Source organism: Danio aesculapii, chromosome 22 (assembly GCF_903798145.1).
Source record: "Danio aesculapii chromosome 22, fDanAes4.1, whole genome shotgun sequence".
NCBI classification, from domain to species: Eukaryota; Metazoa; Chordata; class Actinopteri; order Cypriniformes; family Danionidae; genus Danio; species Danio aesculapii.
Window position 1 is genome coordinate 27,936,497 of NC_079456.1, and position 13,168 is coordinate 27,949,664.

At 46.2% G+C, this 13,168-nt stretch overlaps 1 protein-coding gene across 1 annotated transcript in view; it reads left to right on the forward strand.

The window, feature by feature from the left end:
* The first annotated feature begins 363 nt into the window (after positions 1 to 363).
* alpi.2 (alkaline phosphatase, intestinal, tandem duplicate 2) overlaps positions 364 to 13,168 on the forward strand; it is a 48,381-nt gene continuing 35,576 nt past the window's right edge. The window contains exons 1-2 of the mRNA XM_056447236.1: positions 364 to 468; positions 550 to 666. Of these exons, the coding sequence (XP_056303211.1) occupies positions 366 to 468; positions 550 to 666 (220 nt within the window). The 5' untranslated portion in view covers positions 364 to 365. The remainder of the gene's footprint in view (positions 469 to 549; positions 667 to 13,168) is intronic.

Here is a 13,168-nt window from a genome sequence, read left to right on the forward strand (position 1 = left end):
AAACTGTGTGTAATAAAACATTAAGCTTTGACCTTACATTGTTTTTAAGTAAACATTTTTGCTTAAAACTAACATTTGTTCACATTTTTGTAATATCCTTCTTCCTGAATCAATTAGCTTCAATGTAACATGCTACTTTTTTAGAAGAGTTTTTTTTAAGGTTTTAACAGTAGTTTACCTGCTTTCCATGATGATTAGCTTGTACATTATCAAGCCACAGTTTGAAAGTAGCTTCCCCACTGATAATTATATCATATCATATGGTCATATATGATTAGTACGTGATAAACAGCTCATGTAGCAGAAGTGTGAGTGTTAACCTTTGGTCTGACAGAAGACTATAAACATCAGTGTGAGCTTCAAGCATGCAGATCTCCAGCTGCTCAATCATGGCCAAAACACAAGCCCTGCTGATTATTGGAATATTCGCTTTAGCAGGATTTGATGGATGTTTCTCCGTTGTTCCTGGTAAGTGTTATTTCATGGTTCACAATTATGCTTAAGGCAAAGAGAATGAAACAATGTTTATTTTCTGGAATTGACCTGAAGAGGAGGAGAAGCACCCAAACTTTTGGTATGTAAAGGCTAAAGATTCTCTTCACACATCGCTCTCAATGACGCCCAACACGCACCGCGCTAAAAACCTCATCCTCTTCCTCGGAGATGGTGAGTTCAACAAAACATGCTGTTATTTCAGAGTTTTTTATTTATTTTGTATTGTTCTGTTCTGTTTTTAATGCAGGAATTTACCTTTAAAATTCTCCAAACTTCTGCAATGTAAAAAAACGTCAAATTTAGCTCGGTCAGATAGTTTTATGTACAATTCACACTATTAATAAACTATTAACTAACACTTTTAGCTCAATTAACAAAAAAAAGGGTCTAGCTACCTTCATTTTTTTCAATCAAGCTGACTAAAATTATTAAGTTAAACTTTGCATAACTTAAAAAACGTATTTGACACCTGATTAACTCATTGAAACCAGTTAAAAAAACATAAAAACATTATGACTTTTTGTCATAAATTTTTTAGTTTGGTTTAGGATTAGAGGTGTATAATAAGATTAACATCAAGTGCTAATAAACAGTTCATATCCTAAAAATAGGCAGGTAATAATTGTAACAAACTAAAGTCAGGGTTCATACACATTTTTACTACTAAAATTCCATGACTTTTCCAGGACTTTGAAGTAAATTGTCATGACCTAATGTTTCATGTAATGTCTACGCGTATGTGGAAAATAGCAAGAAAAACAATGCATGTTCAAATGTATTACAGCATATCATAAAACATGCAACAATCTATTGAGTTTCAATTCTTTTTTATATCTATGTAAAATTTACTTAGTTAATGGTTACTGTTATGAAGCGGACAGGAGACAGAGGTAAGGAAACGTTAGGGTGTTTATTAAATGACAACAAGGAGCACATGAAGGATAGCCAGGAGGATCAGGAATGATGTTGGGGTCTTTTCCTCCGTGGCTGGGTAACAGGAATACACGAGGATGGACAGCACACACCAGATACAGCTGACAGAGGATGACACAGACTTGGAAGGACTGGAAGACAGGACGATTCGGGTGGACCAGGAAGACTAGGAGGAATACAAAGAGAACAGGTAAGTAAAGCGTTTGTTTTAGCTGAGGATGACTACGCTGAGTGGTCGCTCAGTTGTCCGCTTTCGTCGAGACGAGCCCGGACAATGAGCGACTGGAGTGCTGTGCTTTTATCTGGTGCTCGTGAATGTGATGCAGCTGTGTGCTCATTAGAAGTCAGGTGATGGTGATCTTCGTGAGTGGGGGTCGTGAGAGCCTGACCAATCCATGACAGTACCCCCCTCCCCAGGGCCCCGCTCCTGAGGGCCGACACCTCCGACGCCGTGGTGGTCTCCCTCTGCCTCTAGGCGCTGGGAACTCAGGGTGGCTCTCATGAAACTCCACCATGAGACTAGGATCGAGAATATCAGCTCTGGGAACCCATGTCCTTTCTTCGGGGCCGTACCCTTCCCAGTCCACCAGGTACTCCAACTGGCCACCACGACGTCGGGAACGCAAGATCTCCTTCACTGCGTGGACGGCTCCTTCTTCTAGGAGCAGTGGAGGAGGGGGTTCCTCTTCGTGGTCAGGCTCTGTGGAGGGAAGAACAGGATCGTGATAGGGTTTCAGGAGTGATACGTGGAATGTAGGGTGAATACGGTAGTGAGAGGGTAATTGTAGTTTGTAGGTGACGGGGTTAACCTGTTCCACGATGGTGAAGGGACCAACAAATCGGGGACTTAACTTGCGAGAGGGCAGTCGCATGCGTATGTCCCGGGTGGATAGCCACACCTTTTGTCCGGGTGTGTATCTGGGTTCTTCAGACCTTCTTCTATCGGCGGTTACCTTGCTTCGACGGACTGCCCTCTGCAGATGTTGATGAGCCTCGTCCCAGACTCTCTCGCTCTCCCGGAACCAGTGATCCACTGCGGGGACATCAGATGGTTCGCCATCCCAGGGAAAGAGCGGTGGTTGGAAGCCCAGGACGCACTGGAATGGCGTGAGTCCGGTGGAGGGTTGCCGCAGTGAATTTTGGGCATATTCTGCCCAGCCCAAATACTGGCTCCAGGAGCTCTGGTGACCACTGCAGAAGGTCCTCAGGAACCGTCCCACCTCCTGAATCTTCCTCTCTGTCTGCCCGTTGGTTTGGGGATGATATCCAGAAGAGAGGCTGACGGCCACACCTAGGAGCTTGAAGAAGGCTTTCCATAGACGTGAGATGAACTGTGGACCTCTGTCCGACACAATATCTTCTGGAATACCAAATGACCTGAAGACTTGATTAAAGATATTGTCGGCTGTTTCAAAGGCTGTGGGAAGACCTTTCAGAGGGATTAGTTTGACAAACTTTGAGAATCTATCTACTATGACTAGAATACAGGTATTACCTTCTGACGAAGGGAGATCAGTGATAAAGTCCACTCCTAGGTGTGACCAGGGACGGTTCGGAATCGGCAAGGGATGGAGCTTTCCAGCGGGTAGATGACGTGGGCTCTTGGATTGGGCACAGTCCTTACAGCCCTGAACATATTGCCTCACATCCCTTGCCATGTTTGGCCACCAGAATCGTTGGGATACTAGCGAGAGAGTATTGTTGATCCCTGGATGTCCAGTGCCTAGCGAGGTATGTAAGGAGTGGATCAGATCTACCCGGTGTTCAGGTGGTATGAACTGCCGATGAGGAGGGCATCCCGGCGGAGCAGGGGCTTCCGGAGTGGCAACGACTGGAGGAGCGTTCCAGGTGATCGGACAAATGGAGATGTGTTCGGGAAGAATCTTCGTTGGGAGTTCTTCATGATCGTGATGCTCGTGTAAACGAGAGAGAGCGTCTGCTCTTAGATTCTTGGGTCCTGGACGATAGGAAATGGAGAAATCAAAACGTGAGAAGAAAAGTGACCATCTGGCTTGCCGTGGACATAGTCTCTTGGCCTCTTTGATATATTGGAGGTTTTTGTGATCTGTGATCACCTGGAACGGATGTTTGGCTCCCTCCAACCAGTGACGCCACTCCTCCAAGGCTAGCTTGATTGCTAGCAGCTCCCTGTCTCCTATGCTGTAATTCTGCTCCGCCGGGCTCAACTTCCGAGAGAAATAGGCACAGGGATGCAGTCGGGGCGGTGTATCATGATGTTGAGATAATACTGCCCCGACGCCGGTGGTGGATGCGTCCACTTCCACCACGAAAGGAAGATTTGGGTCAGGATGAGTCAGGAGTGGGGCCCTTGTGAACTCCTTCTTAAGAAGGCGGAAGGCTGCGGCTGCTTCTTTGGTCCACTCCAGTCCTTTGGGTTTACCCTTGAGGAGATTAGTGAGAGGTGATGTAATCCTGCTGTAGTCCTTGATAAACCGTCTATAAAAGTTAGCAAACCCAAGAAACCTCTGGAGCTCCTTAATGGAAGTGGGTTCTGACCAGGATAGAACAGCCTCAATTTTCTTCCCATCCATACGTATACCGGTTTGATCAATGATGTATCCCAAGAAATGAATCGACTTCTGGTGGAATGAGCATTTCTCCGCTTTGAGGTAGAGGTGATGTTCTCTCAATGTGTGTAGGACCTCCGCAACGTGTTGGCGATGTTCGGCCTCACTCCGGGAGTAAATGAGGATGTCATCTATGTACACTATTACAAAGTGGTGAAGAAACTCCCGGAGGACTTCATGAATGAAGTTTTGGAATACGGAGGGGGGCGTTGACCAGACCGTAAGGCATGACCTCATATTCATAGTGGCCAGTAGGGGTCACGAATGCTGTCTTCCATTGGTCCCCCTCACGTATTCTTATCAGATTATACGCGCTGCGGAGGTCCAATTTAGTGAAGACTTTAGCTTCTCGGAGCTGTTCCAAAGCGGCTGGTACCAGAGGAAGGGGATATCGGTATTTTACTGTACCGTTATTTAGGACCCTGTAGTCGATGCATGGACGCAGCCCTCCGTCCTTCTTGGCCACAAAGAAGAAGCTTGAGGCGGCTGGTGATTTTGAGTGACGTATGTACCCCTGACTCAGAGCCTCCCTTATGTAATCTTCCATTGCCTGATTCTCTGGAAGCGAGAGCGGGTAGATCCTACCTCTTGGCAACTGGGCATCTGGAACTAGGTCGATCGCGCAGTCCCATGGCCGATGCGGCGGTAGCGGGGAAGCTCTCTTGGGCAGAAGACATCATGAAAGGAGCTGTACTCCTTAGGAATGTGGATAGACTGCTTCTCAGGAGGGCTCTCGACCGATGTTGCAAACAAAGAAATGGGGTTCCGACCTTGAAGAGGGAGATTTGGAAAACAGGTAGGTGTACATCCAGATCCCCATTTCTTTATCTCTCCTGTGCCCCAAGAGATGATGGGATCGTGCTTCACCAGCCACGGGCGCCCTAGAATGATGTCCATATTTGCACCCTCCAGAACCAGAAATTGAATCCTCTCTTGATGTAACAGCCCCACTTGAAGAAGGATGTCTTCGCATTGTCGATGGATACGGGTCGAAGATCGAGTGCACTGGGTTATCGGTTGTATCTGGTATATATGCGAGGACGCCTCAGTACGGAGGTGGAGTTGACGACAGAGGGATTGGGAGATGAAGTTCCCTGCTGACCCGGAGTCGATGAGGGCTGTGACAAGGAGAGAAATAGAGGCAGTAGTTATTTGTACGGTGGTAGTAAGTGGTTTACATTGTTCAATATTCGTACTGAATACACTCACTGAAGTCCGAATGGGACGAAGGGGACACTCCATACGGGTGTGTCCACTGACACCGCAGTATAGACACAGACCCCGGGTCAGCCTCCTCTGTCGTTCCGCTGATTGTCAGTCTTCCAGACTCTATTATCATGGGTTCTGGTTCTGGAGAGGCTGTTGACTCAGGCGATTGGAGGAGTGCAGACGAGGGGGTGATGGTGTCCTGTTGATAGGAACGGAGACGATCGGAACATCGGAGAGAATGTTGGATGAATCTCTCCAGACCCATTGTATCATCTAATGTGGCCAGCTGGATTCGGAGAGTGGGTTCCAAGCCGAGCCGGTACGTGGTCAACAACGATCTCTCATTCCATCCACTTGCAGCTGCTAGAGTGCGAAACCGGAGAGCATATTCCTGTGTAGATAGAGTACCTTGCTTTAGATGATACAGCTGTTTGTGTTCTACACGATAAAACAGACATGAGCTGAACTAGAACTGTCTTTATTGCCTGGTAGTCTCCCACAACAAGTGCCTAGCACCGCAACAAGTGCCTAGCATCCCGCAGGACAGCGTCCCCACCGGATGCCGGTCAATGTATGCTATTACACCGTGTAACATCTCCCTTTCTTTAGAGAGTCGCTTAACTTCACAGAGAGCCACAAACACTCAAACTCGACAGAAACAATAGGTTATCAAACACCAACTAACAAATAACTTTACATGTTTTTTTTTTTTTTTTTTTTTTTTTTTTATGCTAGCCTAATAGCCAACTAGAACTCACAAGTTAAGTCTCTGTGGTGGTCGTGACTGACGGCCGCTGCGAGTTATGATCGGCGCTCCCCGTGGTGACAGTTTGTTGGTCACTATCAGTCTTTGGTCCTGAGCTTGCTCTGGTTCACAGTCTATAATATCTGATGTGTTCTCCCCTCTTGTGATTATTATTTCACTGCCGCCGGTAGTGCCCTGGCTGTTCTCCTTTGATTCAGCCTCTTGATGATTAAACTGGTCAAAACGCTCAGCTCTTCGCAAATCCACGCGGTTGCGCCTGTACCATGTGCCCTCAACATCAACTACATAAGATCGCGGATTCACCTTTCCTAAACATTGGCCTCTCCGCCACCGGCCCGTGCGGTCTCCAGGTAGGGGTTTCATTCTGATGTATTCGCCAACATTAAGCTCTGGGAGGTCTTTGGCTCTTAAGTCGTACTGGAATTTAGACATGCGCCGTTTCCATCTCAGTTTCTCTGAAACTCCCTCCACCACGCTAGGAATAAGCAGACTGTTTGCCATCGGAAGTCCCGTTCTAAGTCTACGGGACATGAGTCGTTGCGCGGGACTGCTGTCAATTCCCTCTGTCGGTGTGTTTCGCCAGTTCAGAATTGCAAGCCATGGGTCTGACCCATCGAGTTTTGCTCTCTTACATATGGATTTTACGATCTTCACTGCGGACTCAGCCTTTCCATTAGACTGTGGGTGCTGAGGTGAGGATGTTACATGAGCGAACCCCCACTGTCTCGCAAAACATCTGAAAGATTCACAATCAAATTGCGGTCCGTTATCAGTGATTACTTTATCCGGCTGCCCGTGACGTGCAAATTGAACTTTGCAACGCGTGATGACCGTGTCTGCTGTCAAGTCTGGTAACTGATCGATTTCCCAGTAATCCGAGTAGTGGTCCACAATGATAAGAAAGTCTTTACCACTGTACGCATACAGGTCCATACTCACAATTTGCCAGGGGCGGACCGGGATCTCGTGAGACATCATTGTTTCCTTTTGTTGCCTGTGTGCGTACTCGTTACATGCAGCGCAGTTTGTCACATAATCCTTTATTTCGCTCCTCATATTCGGCCAGAACAGTGTTTCCTTCGCCAGTCTGTAACAGGCCTCACCTCCGATATGAGTTGCGTGAATGCGAGTCAACATTTCGGCTCTCAGTGCTTTAGGTAGAATAACGCACTGACCTCTGAACAGTACGCCATTCTGAATGTTCAGTTCATCTCTCAATGCCCAGTACTCGCGTACTGAGAGCGGCACATCCTCTTTGCGCTCCGGCCAGCCTGCTAACACTATATTCGCCAGCTCCTGCAATGTGCCGTCCAATTTTGTCTCTTTAACAATTTTACGAAGGCTGGCGTCAGTCACGTTGAGGTGAAGCGCTTGATCTACAATTGTAAACGCAGCCTCGTAGCTGTCCGTGGCGTTCACCGTCTGTGACAGTAGTCCGGGCTCGTTGGACACCTGTTTGTGAAGCGCCGCTCTGCTCAGCGTGTCACTTATGTACATCTCAGGGCCAGGCTTGTACACGACATTCAGGTTATAGTTTTGTAGTTGCAACATCATGCTTTGGAGACGTTTGGGCGCACTTAAGAGTGATTTTTTACAAATTGTCGTGAGGGGCTTATGGTCGGTTTCAGCCGTGATTGACTCCCTGCCATAAAGGTAGTGATGAAACCTTTGACATGCGAATACTATGCTCAGGCATTCCTTTTCGATTTGGGCATAGTTCTGCTCCGTACTAGTGAGTGCCCGCGAGGCAAATGCCACAGGTTGTCCCTGCTGCAGCAGACAACAGCCCAGACCGTTTTTGCTGGCGTCGCTTTGGATTGTCACTGGCTTATCAATGTCATAGTACTTTAACACGGGTGTGTCAGAAACCATACGTTTTATCTCTTGGACAGCCTCGTCATGTTTGGGTAACCAGTGCCACGCCACGCCTTTGTCCAGCAGTCTGCGCAGAGGCTCGCACACATCTGAGAGCCGTGGGAGAAATTTGGCCAGATATGTTACAAAGCCAATGAACCGTTGAACAGCCTTCACATCCTGAGGCGCCGGCATTGCCAGGACCGCTTTCGTTTTTTCCGGGTCGATGCGTAAGCCTTCGGCTGATAATATGTGCCCGTGGAAATGCACTGCTTTCAGTTTGAATTGAAGTTTTTTCTCGCTCAGTCGGAGCTTCACGGCTCTGCAGCGTTCCATTAGTGCGCGGAGATTTTTGTCATGATCCGACTCGGCTTCTGCGTCCGAGTCACCGCAGCCAACTACCAGTATGTCATCCGCAATGGGCTCTATGCCTCGGAGTCCCATTAGCAGTTCATGTTGCTTGCGTTGATAGATCTCGGGCGCCACCGAGACGCCGAAAGGCAGTTTGCACCATCTCATACGCCCCCATGGCGTCCAGAAAGTTGTCGTTAAACTGCTGTTATTGTCCAGTCTGCAGTGTAAAAAGGCATCCCGAACGTCCACCAGCGTAAACAGACGTGCTTTTGGTAATTTGTACAGAATGTCCTCGAGTGTCGGCATGTGGTAATGAGATCTCTGCAGTGCTTGGTTCAGCTGTTTTGGATCTATGCAAATTCTCAATTTGTCAGGCTTCGCTATAACTACCATGTTGCTGATCCATGGAGTGGGTTCGGTGACCGATGTGATGTGTCCCTCTCTGATGTGCTTGTCAAGCTGCTCTTTAACTCTGGCTTTTAAGGCCACCGGTACGTTCCGTGGCGCGCATTGCACTGGCGACACACTGTTGTCCAGCACGAATCGAACCTCACCCGGCACAGACTCGACTGGGTCATTAAACACATCCTTGTAACTGCAAATCAGCTGTTGCTTTGTGAGGGGTATATCCGGGCAATCAACAATTTTGTGAAGCTCCTCGGGGATGGTGAGTTTCATGAGCCCTAGCCGCTGGCATGTGTCACCCGAAAGTAGTGGATCCTGATTGGCTTCTACTATCTCAAAAATCAACTTGTGTTTGGTGCCTTTTACCGTGCATTCTGTGTGGAATCGTCCCAGAGAAAGCATTGTCGCGCCCGAATATAATTTCAGCTTTGTCATGCTCGGCTGCAAGGGGCATTTATAGTCCAGTTTCTCTTTGATTGTTCTGCTCATAACGTTACAAGTAGCACCTGTATCTAGCTGACAGGCCTGCTTTTGTTTATTAATTGTTAAGTTCACAAACCATTTTGGACCTGGACACTTTACTGTGTCAACGCATTCCTCTGCAGTGAAAAGCCGACCCTCATTGTATGGCGCTTGCTCGTCTCGAGCATCATCCGTTACTACGTTGACTCTGCCTGAACTGTAGGCTCTCTGTCGTGCCCTACACACTTTGGCGAAGTGATTTAATACACCACATGATCGACAGGTCTTCCCATACGCGGGGCACAGGTCTTTGCCTTTCGTGTGACCTCCCCCACAATACTTGCAAAATGCATTACGGAATGTTTGCTCATTTTCACCGTCCTTGCGTTTCATTCTCTGTGCTACTGCGACGTTCACACTGTCAGTGATAGAGCTGTCAATTGTTTTAACACGTTGCTCCGTCACTTCTGCTAATCGGCATATTTCTACGCTTTGTGACAAGGTCAGCTCACGTTCACGCAATAGGCGCCGCCTGGTGTTCTCATTAGTAATACCCAAGACAAGTCTATCACGAATCATTTCGTCTTTGAGTTCTTTGTAGTCGCAGGTTGATGCTCGCTCCCGCAGCTTTGTGAGAAAACTGTCAATAGGCTCATCCACTTCTTGTTTGCAGCACCCGAACATGTATCTCTCGTAGATCACGTTTTTTGCAGGCTTGAAGTAGGCCCCCAGGGCATCGAGTATGGCCTTCGGATCTTTAGCTTGTTCCTCAGTCAACACGATATTATGATTGTAGACGTGCCGACATTCGTTGCCCAAAAGGCGGCGTAGTGCTGCTGCTCTCACCTCGCTGGGTTTCTCACTTAATCCAGTTGCTAGCTCATAGTCCTCGTATTCCGCTCTGAAAATGTCCCAATTCTTTGATATATCCCCGGACATCCGCATGCCCTCGGGTGCTGGAATGCTGTTCATGGACATATTCAGAATTTAGTGCACTTCTGACACCATGTTTGTGTTCTACACGATAAAACAGACATGAGCTGAACTAGAACTGTCTTTATTGCCTGGTAGTCTCCCACAACAAGTGCCTAGCACCGCAACAAGTGCCTAGCATCCCGCAGGACAGCGTCCCCACCGGATGCCGGTCAATGTATGCTATTACACCGTGTAACAACAGCTGCTCTCCAGCGGCTACTTCCCCATCAGAACGTCCAAACACCTCTTTGAAATACTCCGTGAAGGTAGTGATGGAATTCATGACCGGCCCGGCTTGGTTCCAGATCGTCTCAGCCCATTTAAGTGCAGGTCCAGAGAGTAGTGATACGATGTAGGCGATCTTTGACTTATCTGTGGGATATAGAGAAGGTTGCATTTCGAATATGAGGGAACATTGTAACAGAAAACCATTGCACTCCCCCGCTCCGCCTGAGTAGGGCGCTGGTCGGGCCATGGGACTGGAAGGAAGGGCCGAAGGAGAAACTGTGGAGGCGGAAGTGCTCGGTGCTGGTGGTGCGTTGGAAAGTGGAGCTGGTGGCTGTAGAATCCGCTTCAACTGGTCCACCAGCTCTTGAAAGTGATCGGGGGTGCTCATGTTGTCGTCGTTATTGGTCCGGGCTTCTGTTATGAAGCGGACAGGAGACAGAGGTAAGGAAACGTTAGGGTGTTTATTAAATGACAACAAGGAGCACATGAAGGATAGCCAGGAGGATCAGGAATGATGTTGGGGTCTTTTCCTCCGTGGCTGGGTAACAGGAATACACGAGGATGGACAGCACACACCAGATACAGCTGACAGAGGATGACACAGACTTGGAAGGACTGGAAGACAGGACGATTCGGGTGGACCAGGAAGACTAGGAGGAATACAAAGAGAACAGGTAAGTAAAGCGTTTGTTTTAGCTGAGGATGACTACGCTGAGTGGTCGCTCAGTTGTCCGCTTTCGTCGAGACGAGCCCGGACAATGAGCGACTGGAGTGCTGTGCTTTTATCTGGTGCTCGTGAATGTGATGCAGCTGTGTGCTCATTAGAAGTCAGGTGATGGTGATCTTCGTGAGTGGGGGTCGTGAGAGCCTGACCAATCCATGACAGTTACACAGCACTAATAATGTGAGAGCATGCTTATGGCCAAAGACAGAAAAGAAGTAAAGACAACTAACCTATATTCAAGTATACAGATATTAGTTACAGACTAATTTCCATGACTTTCCAAAACTTTGTGGGGTTTTCCAGGCTTGGAAAATTACATGTCAAAATTCCATAACTTTTCCAGGTTTTCCATGACCACATTAACCCTGTAAAGTGTTATCATAACTATAATTATATTTGCATCCACACCAATGCTATTTTGTTTATTATAAGCACACATTAGATAATCTGGATCATAAAATGCTCGACCAGTGCTGTTTTTATTGTTAACTAGTAGTTAAAAAGTAATGACCATGAAAATAATAAAAATATGGTAATGCTTGGGTGACACCCAAGCCTCACGGCATGAAGGTCGCTGGTTAGAGTCCCGGCTGGCCCCGACTGAAATTTCTCCACTTGTTGGCGTGGGTAAACTCATGATTAATTCATAATAAAGTAATGTTTAGTTTACATATTTATTTATTTAACACATCATTATTCATGTACTGTTATTGTAAAGTGTTTCTGCTTTATCTAAATGGGGTGTTCAGAAAACCGTCATGAAAACTTTATCATTGTGACATGGCACGTCATTCATTTGAATGCTTATAACAACTTTCATTAATTGTCTTAGCGGAGTTTTGCAATTTTAAATGCAAAGATGACATTGTTTGTTATGACAATTTGACACAGACACAGACATCATAAACTGTTGGTGTCTTTGTTATGACAACTTGACATTACCAAGACAACATAAACATGACAGATTCATGAGGACATTGTAATTGTGTTATGAATATTTTTCTGATCATATTTTTCAATGGAACAAAATAATTTGTTGTTAAAATTTCTCATTCAAACTGCCAATAATCTTTCAAAAATATTTACAACATCGAAGGGCTGTGCGATTTGGGGAAAATATCAAATTTTCTTAACAGATATTGCGATATCGGTTTGATTTGCGATTTAATTTTAAAGTCAAGCTTCAGCTCAATAATCTGTATCGTAGCTTCTTACTGCTAAAATGCCAACCCAGGCTCATTCTGAAAACATAGTCCTATAGACGTTTCTGGAGACCACGAAATACGTTCTGGGAGGTATGTATTTTGGCAGTTTTTGTTTTTGCGAGTCAACCAGAGGCTGCTGTGTGCGCTTTTTCATATCTTAGATTTTACTCGAGTGCCATTTACACCCGCTGTTCTCACGTAAACCCACCAGAAGTTGCTGTCTGTCTGATTGACTGGATGACTGACTAGCCGACCGACCAATCGACTGACCCACCCTCCTCCTTCCCTAAACCCAAATAAATTTTAACGATTGACCCGCCCACCCACTTACTTCCCTAAACCCAACCAACGATTTTAGGTGCTGGTTGTTGTATTTCCTCATGCTGTGGCAACAATTATACTACAGCTCTTACAAATTACCTGGATTTTTTGGTGTCTATGACTTTGAAACCAAAATATTCCAATATTATCGATGTGCTGTTTTTCTTTGATATGAATTTGTCTATTAATGCATCTGAAGCAGCAGACGCCATCATCCCACTCGTCCCTGCCTGTATGTTTGTTTTACTGTGGGCTTTCCGCATAGTTCAGTTGCGTAATTCTGATTGGGCAGAGCGAAAGTGTGCTCACTCAATTGGTTAGTAAGACTGTCACAAACAGACGGCGGTCACGCATTTGCTCTGGGTGGGGGAAATTCTATAATACATACAGTTGAAGTCAGAATTATTAGCCCCCTGAATTATTAGCCCCCCTGTTTATTTTTTCCCCTAATTTCTGTTTAAGGGAGAAAAGATGTTTTCAACACATTTCTAAACATAATAGTTTTAATAACTCATTTCTAATAACTGATTTCTTTTATCTTTGCCATGATGACAGTAAATAATGTTTTACTTGATATTTTTCAAGACACTAGTATTCAGCTTAAATGACATTTAAAAGCTTAACTAGGTTAATTAGGTTAACAGGTTAG